The sequence below is a fragment of the Athene cunicularia genome (genome assembly GCF_003259725.1).
Source record: "Athene cunicularia isolate RWA chromosome 8 unlocalized genomic scaffold, athCun1 chr8_part1, whole genome shotgun sequence".
NCBI lineage: Eukaryota > Metazoa > Chordata > Aves > Strigiformes > Strigidae > Athene > Athene cunicularia.
In genome coordinates this window covers 21,190,461-21,209,508 of record NW_020799109.1, presented here as the reverse complement: position 1 = coordinate 21,209,508, position 19,048 = coordinate 21,190,461, and the positions used below count along the sequence as shown (strand labels likewise).

Below are 19,048 nucleotides of genomic sequence, written 5' to 3'. Positions count from 1 at the left end.
TGATCATAGAGCTGTGGGGTTCTAATTGCAGATATGTTTTGGGGAGGAGACAGGGTAGCAGCTTGTGAGGCAGTGAAAGGATGGCCATGAAAATGCCAGGAGTCAAGCACAGTGACCTAGGTTCTCAAAAAGCTTTCCAGATGCAGCAGTTTCCCTGCAAAGATTTTCTTCTTGATTTTGTGGATAAAATCCTAAAAATTGCCACAAAATTGCACTTGATCCTAAGATGAGACCCTCCCAACTGATAAATGAAAGTTGTTTCTGAATTACTCTCATCCTGTTTTCATGCTGCATACATATTTGTAAAGAGGCATTAAATGTGTTGTGTGTGCTCGGGAGTGTTAATGTTCTACTGGAACAGCTGTGGTACAACACACCAGCTGGGTGCTAGATTTTGTTCCAGAGAAGAAAACTGTGATAAATTTGAACAATATATGAGACACTTCTGGACTTCTGCGAGATCTGTTAGCATGAAAATAAAAAGTTTTTTAGCCCTATACTAGAGAGATTTAAAATATCATTACCATCAGTGATGTGCAGAAATCTTCAGAACAGTTATTTCAGTCATTACAAAATAGAGCAGTCAGTCCATACAACTAAGGATTGAGAACCAGGGATCCTGAAATCTACTTTTTGACTCAGACTTTTCTAATATGCCTTTTAGCAACTGATTTCACCTGTTCATCTGTCCTGCATCTTGCCTGGTAATGCTGTTTTATCTTACAGGCATATAGCAAATCTTAATTCATGTAAATCAGTTTGTAACTATGAGGAGAAAGACGCTGGGACAGAAAAGTGCTCTTCCTCATATGGTGGTAGTTTGAGTGCAGGGTAGATAAAGCATATGTAGGAGTAAAATGCTGGGAAAGAGACTTTTCTAAAATTTGATCAAGTTTTCTTTAATCTGTGTTTCTTTTCTGGGATTTTTGTGGATTTTGCATATCTTGGTTTAATTGAAGATCAGTCTTATATTTATGTGAGAAAAGACAGTCCTGTCCTTTGCCTGGATGAAGTCGGGAAACCTCAGGAATCTCATGCAAGTCATTTTTTAAAATCTCCATCACAGATTCCCAGTAGTTTGGATGCATTCTCAGGCATACTCTGAACAACGCACTGTCATCTGAACAAGGAGAAATAAAAGACATCCTTCTTTCAAAGTTATCTGTTGTCTACAGGCCAAAAGCTTATTTTGCGAAGGACTGAGAGGTAGTCACAAACCTTCACAAATCTCCATGTATACAACGGGGATCCATTTTTGCTAGAATGGTATTTGACTATGTGCTCATCTAGACTTTATTTCTTAGCTTGCTTGAGCCAGGACTCCCAGATAATCCGTGCTGCCTACACATTAAATCTCACTTTGGCTAAGTTGGCTGAGCCAAGGGCTCTCCAAGAGATGTGACTCAGGCATGGGAAGAGCCAGGTTTACATGAAAGTCCTACCCCTCTAGGCTCAGTGGGTGCAGCTGGCTCCAGGAATTTGAGCATAAACTCAAGCAAAGCTACAGCATTATATATGTGAGCTTAATTTGCTTCAGTTTCATGTAGTTTAAAGAACAAATTGTTTAATGCAAAAAACCCCAACCAAACTCTGTAAGAGAATATGTCTCTCCTGTATTCATGCAGAAATAAGGTGAATCCCATATTCCAGCATTCTATTTCATAAGATATCATGAACCACCTGTAGCTGTCTCTGCAGGGAGAGGCTAATGCTGCATTCATGGGAACTGAGCCTCTGTCCAGTTAAACCGTAGGAGGGGCTTGCAGAGATGTCCTTGAATACTTTCTGCATCTCCAATTGTAGTTTGCAGGAAGCAAAATGGTTTTGCAAGGACCAAGGTTAGCTGAGGCCAGACTGTACTTGTAATTCGGTAGTTTAACAATACTGTGATATAGTTGTGAATGTGAGAGGAGGGAGGAGAAGGGAAATAAACATCAATTTGGAGGGAAGGTGAGGAAATGCACATAAAGCAGGGTAGAAAGGAACTTGAAAGCAGAGAATAGAAAATAAAAATAGAAGCAGAAAAGGAAGTAAAAATCCAGCAAGAAGTAAAAAAGAAAAAGATTTTTTTTCTAAATTTGATCCTATTTGTCATAAGTACTTGGTTCCACTGCAACTGAGCCTGCAAGCTGGAGATGCTGAGTCTGCATTGCAGAAAATGGTCATTAGGTTGCATACTTCTTCACAGATTGACATGCCACAGCCAGTGATACAAAGAAAGTGAATGAGGGAATGAGAAAGAAGGCAAAAGAAAGGCTTAGATCAGTAGGGTGGGACTGCGTAATTTAAACCTGCTAAGTATCAGAGATTTTGTAATATGTCATGAGATCCTATGGAAAATTATGCAGGTTTTTTTCCAAGATTTCCTTATTTTCTTCTGCTGAATCTTCACCTTATTTATCTTACCCATACTACTGATGTGTCCAGGGGAGTAGTGGCTCCTGGAAATAGCCTGCCTGTGGTTTAATGGAAAGCTGAATTTCATGCAGTCATGTGGTGGGAGAAGCAGCCTAAAGGAAAAACAGATTGCAGTGGTTGGCTCTGAGACTCAAATTCCTGGACAGTGGGACCCTGGGTTTTCCCCCCAGGCTCACTGTGCAGTACATGAGGAGTGAAGCAGGGAACCATCCAATTTCTTGGTGATTGCTGCTGAGACCTAAGCAGTATGCAGGTATGTTCAAAACCCAGTTCTTCCTGCAGGGATGTCTTTCCATCCATTTGTGATCTTGTAGAGTGAGAGACCAGCAACTTTTTCACCAGAAAGACAGCAGGTGTCATTTCACAATCAGGACAAGAGGTGGAAGGGTTTCCTTCTTTTCACAATGTGTAGGTTAAAGCATCATCCAGAAAGAGATCCAGGTTCAACTTATTCCCCTGCCAGAAAGGATTTAAATAGTTTTCCCTCAAACTGCAGCAACCACTAGCTATCCAATTTGCTGTGGCAGAGAGGGTCTCTTCCTGCATGACAACAAGAGTGGCTGGGGAGTTCATATGGAAGAAGGTTTCATTGGTTGTTTCAGGATCATTAAATAATCATTGGATAAAATACATACCTATATTCTGTCTAAATGTGAGCTTGGGTTTGACTCTTAGATTAAGTGGAAAAGCATTGGAATTGTGCTTATTTTACAGAGCCCATATTAAACAACAAACAGGATACAGGAATCTGGCTTGCAGTCAGAGGACATAAATCTTGTGCTCTTGGAGGTCACCATCTTCTAACGGAAGCAAACAAATCTATCTAAAAGCACAGTTTCAAAATTATTTGTGCTGACTAGCCAAAATATGTTAAAAGCAAGTTAGTTCTACATCACATTGACCTCTCTGATGGTAGTTATAATTGATTTAATTACCTTAATTCCTTCCTGCAAGTACAAGGGGTTAATATATAAAGTATTTTTATTTAGTATATGGCTTTTTGGATTTCATTAACACATTCTAAATATTCTATTTTATTATTACTAATCATAAAAAAAAAAAAAAAAAAAAAAAGAGAAGCAAAGAAAACTTAAATATCCTCAGCTTCAGAGGAGCTGAACACACTGCAATGACTGTAAACTCCAGTGGGAGCACAGGTTGCTAAATACTAAGGTTGAAAATTTTGTTCCAGTTGCACTCAATAAGGTGAGGGAAATCTGCACATTTGAATGTTTTCATCAAAGCTGTGTAGGTTGTTTCTTAGCCCTCCAGCAAAAGCAGCAGCTTAGACTGATCTTTTGGGTTTTGTGAAATTGTTCCTTTTTTAGCACTGAATAACAGAGAAAGGAAAAGTATAGAATTAAGAGTTATTTTCAAAGGCTTTTGAGACCAGAGATGTTTACATTTGGGAATGGAAAGAGAAAAAAAAAAAAAGGATGAGTGGTATTAATAAGAATGTTTCAGCAGAGAAGTCAATTGTGTGTACCAAAATCACTGGTAAAGCTGAGGAGCTGACATTTAAAGTCCAGAGCTGTTATGTGGGTGGTAACAAAAAGATGAAAGGTTTGAATGGATAGAAGGCCCAAGATTTGGTGGGCTTTATGGAATGTAATTAATTTTTATGTCCTATTTTGAACTCATACAGTTCAGCTTAACTTGCAGAGTCTTCCTTTACAGTTTTACATCTGATGATTTGATCGTGAAAATGAACTCTCCCACACAGAGGAGAATGCTAGCAATCTTGTTCTGATAAGATATATTTATACAGCACCACCAAATCACTTAAACATAAGGGGGCCATGTGCTTCTCCTCATTTCTGATGACGAGCCCACTGTAGCTATCTAAGATTTGTCAGCACATGTTGATATTCCCTATTCAGTTGAGGCCAGTGGTTTCCAGTGCTACTTCAGAGTAGCTTCTTTGACTTACTTGAATATTCTGTGAATTTAATTGCTATAAATTGCTATAAAAGTTTACACTCCACACTATACAAGAGTTTACACTATAGAAGTTAACACAATAGCTATAAAAGTTTACACTCACACCTTAAAATGGTACCAATAGAGGACCTAACTTTTGGCTTATCCCTGATCAGGTAGAAAGGAAACATCTAAGGCATCTTGGGAAAGGCACCTGAGTAAGAGAGGACTAACTCTTGTAAAAAGCAGTGGAACTGGTAAATTTGCATAGCTGAAAGATAAGTGAGCAAGTGCAATTCATTTGCTGTGGAGTACTCACTAGCAAGCCATTACAGCAAAGTATAATTCAAAATCAGATTAGTCTGTGGCTAAGTCTGGGAGAGATGATAGAATAAAAGTGAAGGAAATGCTGTTTAGACTCGCTGCTTACTCTCTCATCCTTTCTTTGCCAAATGCTGTCATCTTTCTAATTTATGCATATAGCTCAAATTTCTTCTTATACAAATGTAAATTTCTTTAGTCATGGTTTCATCATATTATAAGCAAAAGTTTGCTGTTGTATTATAACAGCAAAGTCTTGACCACTGTTTCTAAAATACAGTATACTGGAATTTGTCTTAGTCTGCACAGCCTTTTTGTATAAGACCCTATTCTGATAAGCAGAGAACACTTTATTTGTCACTTTTTTTTTTTTTTTTAATGGAATGTAATACCAGTATAAGAGTCTGGGATTAAAACAAGCCTGGCTTTGTTCAGATGCTACAAGCATTAATGGCTGAGAAAACATACGATCTACTAGCACATTCCTGGATTACAAGAGTTGCATAAACTTCAGGACAGCTGGAGCTGTATAAACTAGAACAGTACACTGCATGTAAAATTCTCTGTTTATAGAGATGTTTCCATGTGGAAAAATCATTAAATCCTTTCACAAATTGTCTTTTTACAGGGGAATCATTCATCTGGTAATGGAAGTCTTAAGTGGCTAGACAAATTTTGAAGGGGAGAAAGATAAATCATTCTAGATGTTTTCTGAGCTAGTAAGATTTATGGATCTTTGAAAACTTGCATGGTGTGGCAGAAAAATTGTCTAAAATTTCATTCTAAAATACCTGTATGTGAAGAAAAGGACTTGGTTATTATTTGAAAGTCAGACTTTCAAATCAGAGTTCTTTGTTCTAGCAGAAACCCTATCATTATGGAATTATGGTACTGGATTCGAAAAGCATGGGGTAGGATGCCTCCTGGGCAGAGAGACTGTGAGACACCTAAGAGGCACCTGAGTGGTACAAAAACTCAAAATCCCACAGTTTGTAGTGTGAACTCCATATGCATACTCCATGAGTACTTTTAGTTTTTAAGTGGACTTATCAGTAGGTTTCCTAAACCTTGAACTTTGGTCTTCAATGCACTAATAAAACTGGGATTAAAGGAAAAATTCTGATTCTGCCTAAGTTTACACAGGATTGTGTTCCCACTTGTTTTGCCTCAGTCTTTACAGACTTTTCTGCAGTCAAATATTAGGGAAGCACTTCTTGGTTACCTATCTTACTTTATTTTTAGATACTGATATTATTTCTATTACGTCTATTTTCTCAATCAAACAGATTGAATCTCTGTGTTTGCATTAACTTTTTTTTTTTTTAATTCAAGATGTAGCTCTAATTCTAAAAAAACTTCTCTGTTGTTTCCACTGTACAGAATGTCATTTTTTCCCCTATATGCACCTTTATTTGATATAGTGTTTTATTTAAGTTATGGCTCATTTTAACAATGTCAGTTATAAATAATCTGTGCTGGAATACTTTAGAGAATTCTTCCACACTATGTTTGGATGATCATTAGTTGCTAGATAGGGCGTTCAGGATCATAGGTGGGAACTGAGGTGGGAAGGGACAGCAGGAGGACTCTGGTCCAAATCCTGGTCAATGCAGGGTCAGCCATGAGCTCAGGCTAATTGGTCACGGCTTTGCCCAGCCTGAGCCTCTCCTGTTCCAGCTTACCACCGCTGCCTCTCACCCTCCCACCATGCACCAGCGTGAAGGGCCTGGCTGCGTCTCCTCCATAACCTCCTCACAGGCACTGGCCGGTTGCTGGTAGGTGCCCAAATCCATCCCCTCCCCAGGCTGAGCAAGCCCCCTTCCCTCAGCCTCTCCTCACAGGGATCCAGTCCCAGACCAACTTGTCCATTGGTGTCTTTCTTGTAGGGAGGGGCCCAAAACTGATGCAGTATTCTCAACATGGTCTAGAAAATAGTAAATGTTTTACTAATATTGTAGTGACCAGAATGAGACTCATAGTCTCAGAAGAGAAACAGTTCCCAGCTGAAGTGGATTTAAGGGCATGAGAGGAGAAAAAGTTCAAAGGTACTCTTTTTGAGAGTAACAGAATTCAGTCAGAACTGGAGTGCAGTTTCCCAGGGAACTTTTTGTAACTGGCTGCATATAATGCCCTTATTACTTGTCTTAGACTTCAGTCCCCAGGTATCTCAGTGCAGACCCTTTCTCTGATCATCATATTCATCCGAACACCCTTCTCTCTCATGAAAGTACACTAGGGACATACGGTTTCAGAGGATTAATCCCATTTCCTTGGTATACAGAACCTGTGAGTCATCATCACTACTTGTTTGAGCAGTATTAAATGTAAGCATCTTAGTTGTATCTATACACCCACACTGAAGTTTTTATATAAGATTCAAAAGTGTCTGATTAACATAAGAAAACCCAGTGCATATTTGTAGAGCAGGTGCAAGCAATGTCTCATCTTTTCCTGAACAAAAGGTTAATACATTCCCACCAGTGACTTAATCCAACCTTATCTCTAAAAATGATATGATTGTAAATGGATATAAATGAAAGTTTAAGAGCTTCAAGTAATGCACTGTAATTATTAGTTAATATTCAAAAAGGGCAGGAAGTTTAAAAAAAGAGGTTACACCATTAACTACCAACAACTAATTGCACACACATTAAGAATTATGCTGTAAAATTTAAGCTTAAGTACTTACTGCACATGCAATGTAGGAGTGTGATGTAACAAGATCTGCAGCTCATGTTTTGACTTGTAGATTTAAAATCTAAGTGAACTGAAAATAAATGTAAACCCAGAGTATTGAAGTTTTATGATGGGGAACCCCATTGAAAAGGGAAAATAGCAACTTTGTAGAATATGAATGATACTAGTAGTCCCAAATTCATTTTATGAATTACCTTAGGTAAAATTTGTTCAAGTATATACGTAATGAAGAGTAATTATTGTATGTAGAAAAAGAACAGGAATTATGATAAATGTTTCCTGGTAAGAGGTTACCATTACATGACAGGATGTGAATTGGGCCTGGGTAATAATATGCAATCGTGTTTGAGTGTGTGTATACCAGGGAGTAAAAATTGTTTGGGGAATTTAATCCTATTGAAGACTAAAATCTGTTGTGGATGTCTCCCATCTAGAGATTTTCTGACCCCTGAGAAAAAGGTTGCATGTAAATGTAAAGCCTTCAATCCAGGAAGCACGGCAGAGGTGAGGAAGGCAGGGCCAGCGCCCCAGCCTCCGCATCCAGCTAGTGGTGGCCCCAGTGGTCACACCGCAAGAAGAGGGAGCCCAAGACTTGAATGTGCATGCAAGGAAGCTGTCAACGACTGCCAATTATTAATCACCAGCTGCGCTTTTTAACAGGCTTATGGAAAGCAGGGAAGTGCAGTAATAACTGTCAGTATTGCTGAGCTGCTATTTATTGTACATTTACTACAAAGGTTTTTTTTCTGGTAACCTGGGTTTTGTTAATCCTTGTTAAATATGTTGGCTGAGCGGTTATATGCTTTTGTATGTCTGTTTAGAAGACAGGAATTACATTTCAGTTTTCTCAATGGGAATTTTGGTTTGTTGATTTATTTTTTAAAATTTTTTTGAGAAACAAAACCTGCACATTTTAAAATCCTTTACAAAAGAAGATTTTGTTTAGATAGACCTGATTTCAGGAAGTGCTGGAAAGAGCTAGAAATGCCAATGCGAGAGAGTTCTCTCAAGGCTTTGCTAGCTCTTCTTTTTTGCTGCAATTGTTCCAAGACAGTCTTGGGCATTTGTGAGCATGTGAAAATTTTCTGTAGCAGTGCAGACATCTCAGGTGTGCAAACTGGCATCATTTTTCAGAAGCAAAGAAAAGCTATGAAAAGGTCCAGCCAGCCTTTTGAAACCAGATATAAAATCATGCTCAAGCTTATCCTACTTTTTATACATAATGCAGTATGTATATGTACACAAATATATAAAAAGTCTGCTTAAATTTAAAATATTTAATTTACTTGTGCTTTTATTCATAAGGTTTTCATAACATGACAGGAGATGGTTATGTTGATTTATTTAGCCTTTAAACCATCTAGGCATTAACATCTAGGTATGCTTACAGTTCACAAAGAATCTATTAGGAAAGAAAGTGGGTTATTCTTATTTAATTGCTGAAGTGAAGCAGTGATTACAGGGCAAGAAGGCCATGGGTGTAAGGCACTTGCTATAGATTTTAAAACCTAAAGGGAAGGCGTTAGTTCTGGATTGTCATTTATAAAGATGTACACAATGTTGGCTTAATCTGAATAACAGTACAAAGAACGTCTATTTTATTATCTCTCAAGTAGCATAATTTCTACAAATGTTGAAACCGCATAACAAAAAATAAATTTAATTGCCTGTACTCTGTAAAGGTTGCTTGATTGAATAGTGGTAAAAAGAATAAATTACAGAGAATCTAACAATTAAATTTCAAAGGTAACAAAAAGGAATAACTACACAGGTTACAAACTGTATTCAATATGCTTTTCTATATTAATTTCAGCAAGGATATATAACTATTTGCAATAAATTTTTGATGTTACCGTCTTAGTTCTAGTACTTACTGAAGCTTCCTTGTTCTCGGCTGCCAGAGTATTTCACACATACCAGAAATCTTCTGAATAAGGTAGAACTGATTATATCATTGTCTTTTGCCATGTTTTCTTCTGAAGAAATAGCGAATGTAATTCTCTATGTTGCTAAACTCACCTTCCCAATGGGTTTCCTATAGCAAGAAGTAACTTCCATTTAAGAAACAGTCCCTCAGCTTAATAAACAAACAAAAAACCCCACAAAAACTAAACAAACAAAAAGCCTAACCCTTCTGCCTGCTCACGCTAAATATCAGTTCTGGGAGTGGTTAAGCTCTATTAAAAAGTTGCCCAGAAAAACTGTAGAACCTCCATTTTTTAAAATCTTCAAAACCTGACTGGACATGGCTCTAATCAACCTAATAGAACTTCTGAATTAGTGATGCTTTGACCAGGAGGTTGAATTAAATTACACCCTGCCCTCTCCTTCAGCAAGAATCTCTCCATTAGAAGTTAATTAGTCAAATTATTAATTTTTTGAATTGTGGAAACAGGTAAAGACCCATTCAAATGTGGTTTAGAAGAGCTTGTTTTCTTAAGCACAGGTAACAGTTCTTTGGGGGCTTGCTTTCAAGTTTTTTTGAAAAAATATGTTCAGACTTCTTCCAAAAGGAAACATTGAAAATCGTTAGCAGCACAAACCAGTAATTCAGAGGTGCTCTTCAACAGCAATCCAGTGTTACCCGCCGAGATATGTTCGTATCTGCTGCCCCCTTCAGACAATTTCCAGTATTAAAGAAGGATTATTTAATCATAAATAGATCGATCCCATTCTTTTGCACTAGTTTTCGAGTGGATACAGGGGAAGAATGCTAAGAAGAAAGATATTAAGTAGATATAGTTGTCGAACGTTTTTACATATCAGCAAAGGATTTTTTTCATGTTAGAAATGCACAGTAGTGCAATTATCTTAATGAGACAATACTTCAAATTACATCTTTAGCTGTTAGATTCAATAGTCACAAATGAGGGAAAAAAGATCTTAGGGCAAAAGCTACAGACTGGGCTGTGGAAAACCTGAAAATCCATTCAAGCTTCCAGAGTGCATTTATATAGTTTTGGTTCCAACTCTGTGCTTCAGTTTTTAATATGCAAAACAAAATATGACCTATCTCTCCTTTTATCTTCCTTTTACTTCAGAAACAGCTTTTGTAGCACAATTAAAACCAGACTGGCAGAAGATCTTATTCCAGAGATGGGGGATAACATAACTGAATTTTATATATGCCTAAATACACCTGTGTGTATATGCAGTGTGAATTCAAGAGCTCTCTCATCTCAGCTGAAATTAAGTACTCCCTTTAAAAAGGACAAACAACAACAGCTTGGTGAAAATGTAGACCCAGTTAGTATGCTAACAAGAACAACTGTAAATAGAAAATCCAGTCACATCATAAAGTTAATATTTGTTTGGGATGTAATGTGGTACATTGTTTAACTTGCCTGAGAGAAGGTTTTTTAAAATAGATAAAAAGAGATTTAAAAGATTATTTTATGCATTGAGCATTCCTTCTGTAGGGAAAGAAACCTTTGGAAAAGTTACTTTGTATCCATGTCTCATTAACACAACATGCTGAGGTAACAACAACTATAAATACCAGGCTTTCGTATGGTGATATTGCTTTATTATTTCCTCACGCACAATTTAAGCAAAATGGTTAAGGGAGAACAGCAATACAGATTTGATGGTGCACTTCATTCCATATACCTCATAACATAAGGGTTCCCAAAGAATAAAACGTGCATTTTTTTAAAGGGGAAAGAATGTATCAGTATTTTTTCAAAACTGAAATAGTTAAGTCTTCTACTTTGTTAAATACAAATTTTCAAAGCTTCTAACTGAAGCTCTCAAATACATAGAATGTATTCTATTTGCTGTCCTGTTTGCTGCTAACAGTAAAAAAAAAAAAAGAAAGAAAAAGTAGCAAAGTTTCCATGTTTCACACCACAGTTTCTCATGAGGCACACCAAGGAAAACCTTGACATCATCCGTGAAGTTAAATCACTCAGATGTGACAGAAGGCTTCTCCTGTTCACATGCATATTATACATCCATGGAAATGTAGTGCAATACATCACTGAGGTATGTTGATTTTTGCTTTTGTCGGCTTTCTGCCTTTTGGGGGTTTTTTTGAACCCTATAAGTTTGGGTTTATCATCCCCATTCCTTGGCACTCAATGATGTAGGTATCTCTACTGGGATCTTCCTCTTCCAATTTTGTCACAGTAAATTTGGCCTAAAACAGGATTAGAAATATATCACTAATTAAGTTATGACATTCATAAGTTTATATATTCAGTTTCAAAAAATCTAATGTCAAGAAATCGTATTTCCATGTGTTTATGTATATTACAGCTTTAGCCGATTTCATTTAAAAACATTTAAATAAAGGTGGTAAACGTATCTAACCATTATAAAGGTATTTAAAGTACGTTCACTTTCTAGAGGTAAATTCCCATATAAATATTGTAGCAATTATTTTATCAATGCTTGTCCTCTGTGATCAAGTTCAGTTCACAATGTCTGCTAAACTGTATATTGCCTAGTACTGGATGACAACCAATATGTAAAACTTTCGGACTCACCTTTGTTAGCTGCTCTGCAAAGTGTATAGCCGTTTGAGTATGAAGTGTAATCGGTCCACTTTTCACTCTAGAGACCCCCTTCGCTAGTGCCATAAAAATGATCAGCTGGAAGGGAGGGAAAGGTAATTATTAAGTATCTCTTCAAATCCTAGGACCTTATTTATTAAAAGAGAAGGAAAAACATAAAAAATGTCTGTAGATGTAAAAATGTGGTCTGCCAAGTTTCATGAAAGTTCACAGTGCTGAGCATTAAGGCTCAAGAAGCTTGGAAATTACTACTGTAATGCCTATTAGAGAAGGGCTGCTACTTTTCCACAGTAGAGTTTGCCACTGAATTCCTGTCACTGTATTTAATTTTGCTCTCCTCCATCCTCCTGCCCTGAAATTCCCCAAAGTCATGTCAGGCTGCAGATTGCTAGATTACCTTATGAAGAGAAAAACTCAGGGTGAGGTTTTTTAATTCTAGCACTTTCTGATCATATTTTTGCCAGACATATATTTTAAAAACTCTGATTTGATTTACAACCACCATAACAAGTACTCTGTAAAGTGTGATATAACTCTGAGCAGTTCCCATACACACTGAATCTCCTGTTGTACTGCGCACACTTTGGAAAAAAATAGGGTGAGTCCAAGACCTAAATACTTCCTATTATACTACATAAGAGTAACGTGTGGCCACGTGTTTACAGCTAAGGGGCAATGTCAACCTATCTAGAACAGCCCAAGATCCCTGTCAGGCTGTGTTATTGAAAATAAGATAGTGGAGGGTCTTCATTTTCCAAGGAAATTAGGTGAGCAAGACAAACAGGAGATACTCTGCTCTCTAATAGCTTCACTTAGTATCATTCTTAATATGTAATCAGGGAGCTATTTTTACTCCACTATATGGAATGTCAAATAGAAGCAAATTCCTACCTCTTTCTTCCATACTTACTAAGATTTACAGGAAGTGAAAATTTAAGGGTGTTGGTGCAAAACTGGAAGCATCTGTGGTTCCTAAGAACTGTATGTAATTTGCTAATCCTAGTGATTAGCAAATCCAGAAACCTCCTGAAATTTCTAATTATCAAATAATTATGTAAAGTCACACCTACCTGTGGAGATACAGACTAACCTTGAAATCTACATCTCATTCTTTCCCTGTTCAGATTTCTTTTCTTTACAAGTAATATACATGCACATTCTTGTTACTTCAACTTCATGTAAACACATACAGGAGCCTTACTTGGTCTTGCAGAGAATCATCCACAGTTCCACCATGTTTAAGATTCCTAAGCAGTATCTCAGCTGCTTCAATGCCAACCTTGTCAGAATTCTTTCCTAACAGAGAAAGCCAGGAGATTAGGATGCTGCCAATTATTATTTAACATTTTAAAAATACAGAAGGAAAAATAAACAAATCAAGAAATGATCAACATTTTAAACTGTATTTCCTTGTTTTTGCCTCAAATATCTGCTTGAAAAACTCCTCCCATTTTATGATGGCATATAGTTCACACTTCCTAAGCAGTGGAAAGTAAGTAGCCCCACTTAGTCAAAGAAACATTTTATTCAAACCATTTAAACCCCAAATCACTTCTATTCATTTTAATCTAGATACACATCTAGATTCACTGTTGAACAAAACTTCACAGGTAAACCACAAAGACTGTATGTTCTTAAAGTCCAGAAGCATTTTTAACTCAGTGATCCTTAACAATCCATTCTGATAAAAGGTAAGTTAAATAATTTTGTAATTTTTGTCACTATACAGGAGCAGCTTAGTACAAAGTGCAAGATTCCATTTTACTATGTTTAAAAATCTGCTCATTCCCACTGTCCTTTATTGCTAAACAACATTCATTTAAAAATGCAACACTCGAAGTGTCTTTGAATAGATTGTATTTCAGATTCCTATTTGTTAATAGTACATTAAATTAAATCTGAAAGGGGTATACTTTATTGAACTCTTACCTCTCTTGCCAAGAGATGACCCAGCTAACAAACAACCCGTTGAAGTCTCTGCAACAACGCTAAGCAGAAAAAACAGAATCAGTATTAAGAACAAAATTACTCCCTTTACACATTATTTACCAGATATGTAATCAAGATATAGCTAATCAGCTAGTAAGGTTGCAGGTATCAGTAGAGGGTTTGGGCTCATCTTACATTATTCCACTTCCAGTCCCAAAGGCTTGATCATCAGGTTCTCGAACAGACTGAATATTTATGTAAAGATCTCTGATTTCTTTTCTGATGCATCTCACTGCTGCTGCTGCCATGTCTTTTGCCAGCTAACAAGAGAAGAGGTAAAAACATTAATTAATTTATGTAACTATAGTAATACTTTTTCCTCATAAGTCTAATAATTACAGTGAATCCCTGAATAAACGGTCTATTTGATTAACAAGAAAAACAAAGGAATGTTATAAAACCACTACAAGCAAGAACCAAACATCATCTTTTCTGAGAATGTTCCCACAAAATTAAGGTAACATTAAATACTGAACAAATGACAATTGCAGTGATGTATGTAGGAGCTTCAATATCAAGAGAAATTCAAGAACTTTTCTCCATTTGTAGAGAGGAAGATTGGAATTTAGTCTTGATTATCTCGAGACATTAGATGGTAAAAATAACCAAACATCATAATCCAACACCCCACAATTGTTATTGCACAGGATATACTGTATAAGATACAATATAGAAAACAACAATTTTAAATCACAGGCAGGTGGGGGCAGATGACGCTTATCCCAGCCCTGTGATCCAATCATAGCCAATATTCATAGGTTTGGAGATTTTAAGACTAAAACCAGCAGTCCACAGCTCTTCAAAAAGTAAACTGGTTTCTCCTCTTCCTTTCTCTACTACTTCCTAGCCTGTGTGTGAAGGAGTGTTAAGGAGATCCCACCACTCAGTGCCTGTAAACACAGACAGGATAGGAATAATAGAAAGAAGGGGGTACAAAGGAGCAAATTTCTCTCTGTTTTCTCTTTGACTAAACTTACCCTTAACTTGTTGTGTCTAATACCCTTAAGAATGGTTGAAGAATTGGATGTAGTCTGACCTCTGCCTATTACAGTGCACCATAGTTTACCCATAAATCTATGCATATGACTGTTCAAAAGTCTTTAGCATATACAGAGGGGTATCTTAGATCTGATTATTAAGGATACCGTTCTCATCTCCTATTTTAGCCACTACTATATTGCCATGCAATAAATGGATTTTAGGAATAATTCTATTCTACAGCCTGAATAATGGAAACCATTTAATAAGGCTACTTAGTTTGCATGTGAAACACCACAGAATACAGAAACAGTAGAGGTATGTTAAGCAGATTACATGCAATTTTATGGAAATATATGAAGTTGGATATTACCAGAGCTATTATCAACACTTACTTTTATAGGCAGCGCTCCAGCAACAAATGCTCTTCCATATATCTTTGTCACCATGCCTCGTTCTGTTAAGTTTATTGGGCTCAACACTTTGACTGGTGACATCTGGACTACAACTTCACCACCTCCCTGAGGGTAGTAGCCCCTATTTAGAAATGGTAATCAAATATAAGTGATTAGAGATCAGAAGGAAAAGAGCCAGAAGGCTCTTCATATATTTTATTATATATTTTTATGTTCTCTGTTACTGTACAAATTTTCTTGATGTGTGGCTTAGAAATCTTTATAGTAGAATTGGGTTCTCTAACAGTATTACCTCATAACACACATATTATTAACTATATTAACACCACCATAACTGACACCGCAGAAAAAGCTCAGTAATGTACTGACTGTTCAGCATGCACTTCCCTCAGGCGTAGCCCATAGGAAACATTAAACAGAGCTAAAGACTCAGCAATATTAAAAAAAAAAAAAGACAGCAAAGAACCGTATCACGTTCACCATATGGTTACAGTACACACAGGGGCAGCTAATGCAGGTTAGTTCCTGTATTATAAATTCATCCCTCAGCTTGACTGAGGGCACCCTGTGCACATGCCTCTGTGCTCACACACTGCTTCAGTAAGGCCTGCCTCTGCCACATGTCTCGATAACTCACCTCTTTTTTATGTCACAATTAAATGTGAAATTGAACTTTTCAACTATTGGCTTGAAAACCTGGAAAACAAGCATAAATCAAACCACAGAGTGAATCTATTTTACATCTATAATTTCCCACTGTTTTATGAAATCTTAAGGAAAAAAAAAAAAAAAAGCTCAACACAAACACTGCAGTTACATTATAAAAAAACAATAGCCAGTGTCATCCATACAGCTTATTTGACATTCCTTATACTTTATTCTGAATGACACTTTGTGTAAAAGGATGTTCTTATAGGAAGAGGAAGATAAATTCTTAACAATTCACATCACTTCTAGAGTAAAAGATATATTTTAAGTGAAATTTTCGTTAGTAACTAAAAGCAAACAGACTAGTTGCTGTTTCGGGGAATTCCATGAAACACTGGTTGCTCTCTACATACAGTATACTAATATTGTTACATTCCCATGCCTGATTCTGTAATTTCAAATGAACTTGCAGTAAAAGCAACAGAAGTACAGTAGTTACATTGTACATACATGCAAGAAAGATGCACCAAGCCAAAGAAATTTTTCCCTACCATGACTGTGTAGTCTATCTGAGGAGCCATCTCAGCATTAGTCCCACCTTTTAAATGAAGTTCTGATGGGGAAGCAGCAAACAGCACACAGGGCATTGCTACCTGCATCAGTAGACACACACTCCTAAAAACAATTACAAGATACCCAAATGTCATGCAGTCATAATCTATAGAATTCCATAGAATCATTGCATATCAAAGGCAAATGACTTTCCAGAGCATTTACACAAGTATTTGATTTTGAACATTATCTATAAAGTAACCTTATTAGTCTTAAAAAATACTAATTTAAAACTTCATGTCTTTAGCAAGCTATAATATGAAGGTTTTTGTTTCACAATAATTGCATCTATAACATTCTTGTTTGACACAAAAGTAATATGGCTTACTTAGTACAGTGATGGGACTGTGAAAACTCTAGGTTTCACTATGATAAAAGCAGAAAAGGCTTAGGCAGCAATTTTAACATTTTAATATTTATTTAATAAAAAAATATTTATAAAAACTACAGAAGTGCTTAGAAGCTGGTTAGCATCCCACACAAGAAAACTCAGAGGCACAGAAAATCTGCTTTTAGATAGAAGATTCCCCTATCATTGAATCTCTCCACATTTCATAGATAATAAAAAACTTGCAAAATAAAATTTCCAAAAGTAAGTTTGTTCAGCAAAACAGAACATCTCACAGGAGTTTCAAACATAATTTTGCACTGTGAAAACAGTACTGAACTGAAGAAAACATCGTTTTGTTTTCTTAAGTAACTTCCAAATGTTTGTGAACCTTACTGTCTCTCTTTTTTTTCTTTTTCTTGTGCTTAATTATTAATTCTGCTGCATTGTTGCTTACTCTGCTTACCTTGCTATGTTAAGTAAAAGGCATCAGCTTGGTTGTTTATACTATTGCAGCTCAGAAAAATATTTCTCTTAACTTAAAGGAAACTTTAACTTATGCCTAACCTGGCTAAGCTTCCAAACTGTTCATACCAGCCTTCCACAGCTAAACCCATTTACTCAGTTTTGCAACAGATTCCAAGAACAAAAGACCCAACACACAAATACAGGATAGAAGAAAGACAGGCAAAACCAACCATGGATAGAATATGCTTCCAGTTCCAAAAGACTAGTATCCCATATTATACCACTACAAGTGCAAGTAAAATCTTAAAATTTACGTTATTATATGGTGAGGATTATTTCAGATTTCAGGGATTTGAGATACTTTTCTAATTTGATGCATTTGACCTGATATGTAATGTACTAATGTAAGAAAATAACAGATAATTTTAAATACATGGGCAGATATTTTTTGCTTAACATTAATGAAGTGTTCAATTTATGTATAATTTATAATTTTATAAATATTACACTTCCATGTATTTTATTCATATGTATTCTGCCTAAAGGTTCTTTGGTCACATATATCCATCTCAGGCAGCACAGATTTTGGCACATTATGCATGTATTAATATTACTTTTTTCCCTGCTCTTCTGTGATAATTTTAAAGTTACCAAAACATCTTCTGTCATAATTTCAAAGTTACCAAAAGCAGTTAAGAGCAGTTACTGGTCAGTCATTATCCATGTACAAAAACATACCCTGCTGTTTTTGTATCTGCTATGTGGGTTCCGCCTTTGATCTTCCCAGGAGTGAAGGTTATTTCTGTTGAGCCAATTTCTCCACCTTCCAGCTTCCCCTCACATAGATCTCGAATGATCTCCAATCCAGACAGATGCTGAGGCCTTGGAGTGACAATATGAAGTTAAAGATACATGCAAGTATACTACGTACTCAGATTAAATGAACTACTAAACACAAACTAATAAATACTACAATTGCAAATTTCAGATCAAACAAAGATCAGAAATTCGAGCTGGTTCCTACAGTACTTCTCCTGAGTTCACAGGAGCCAAAGGAGCAGCATTCAGACCATCCTGGAATGTGCAGGATTCTGGTCTGGTTTCCACTGGAATGGGTCCAGACAGACAGATGAGGTGCAGGAGCAGTCGCCTGTCCTAATGCAATAGATGCTTGGACAAAAATGCAGTGGGATAACGACGGCAATGGTGAACTGGAGCCAAGCCAGATACTGGTTGCCAAAGCCACAAGAGAGCTCACAGTTGAGCTACCTATTTGTCCTGCTGTGCTGGCGTTTCCATTTGTTTGAGTAATTTAAATAGGAAAGAGATGAACTGTTCTTAACACTGTACGCTCGCTCGGTGAACCACGTTTTGCTGAGGCATTATGTGACCTCAACGGTATTTCACGTTTCATAGCGTGCAGTCTGCTTTGAACCTTCGAAAGGATTCTGGAGACGCTCCTTAAATCCGCGGTGCCTGACAGGGGCCGCGCCCTCACCTGCGCCGAGAGGAAGCGGGCGGAGGGTCCCAATGCTCCCGCTTCATCCCCGAGCTCTCCTCCGCGCTCGGTCCCTCCAGGGAAGCGAGCACAGGCGGGACTTTCTGACACAAAGGCCCTCTTAAAGCGATGGAAACACGGGGTTTGCTTTTAGAAGTATTTCAGACCAAAGCCAGGCGAGGCGTTCGCACGGCTGCGCCCCCGGCCCGGCAGGGCCTCACCCACGCCGCACCGCGCCCCC

General features: G+C 37.1%; 1 protein-coding gene across 1 annotated transcript; it reads right to left on the bottom strand.

The window, feature by feature from the left end:
• Positions 1 to 10,865: 10,865 nt before the first annotated feature.
• Positions 10,866 to 18,854, bottom strand: RTCA (RNA 3'-terminal phosphate cyclase). Its single transcript, XM_026853964.1, has 10 exons — positions 18,808 to 18,854; positions 18,048 to 18,206; positions 16,453 to 16,576; positions 15,891 to 15,949; positions 15,233 to 15,374; positions 13,995 to 14,119; positions 13,800 to 13,858; positions 13,072 to 13,166; positions 11,844 to 11,948; positions 10,866 to 11,494 (listed from the first exon to the last, which is right to left on the bottom strand). The coding sequence occupies exons 1-10, from the start codon at positions 18,852 to 18,854 to the stop codon at positions 11,396 to 11,398; spliced, it is 1,014 nt and encodes a 337-aa protein (XP_026709765.1). The 3' UTR covers positions 10,866 to 11,395.
• Positions 18,855 to 19,048: the final 194 nt, after the last annotated feature.

What these genes read in the sequence shown, in the direction of transcription:
- RTCA (XM_026853964.1), bottom strand. Translation starts at nt 18,854, where the DNA reads ATGAAGCGGGAGCATTGGGACCCTCCGCCCGCTTCCTCTCGGCGCAG. An exon ending in GTCATCTCTTGGCAAGAGAG is followed by an intron (nt 13,167 to 13,799) that starts GTAAGAGTTCAA and finishes TTTCTCTGTTAG; the next exon opens with GAAAGAATTCTGACAAGGTT. An exon ending in ATGATTCTCTGCAAGACCAA is followed by an intron (nt 11,949 to 13,071) that starts GTAAGGCTCCTG and finishes CCTCCCTTCCAG; the next exon opens with CTGATCATTTTTATGGCACT.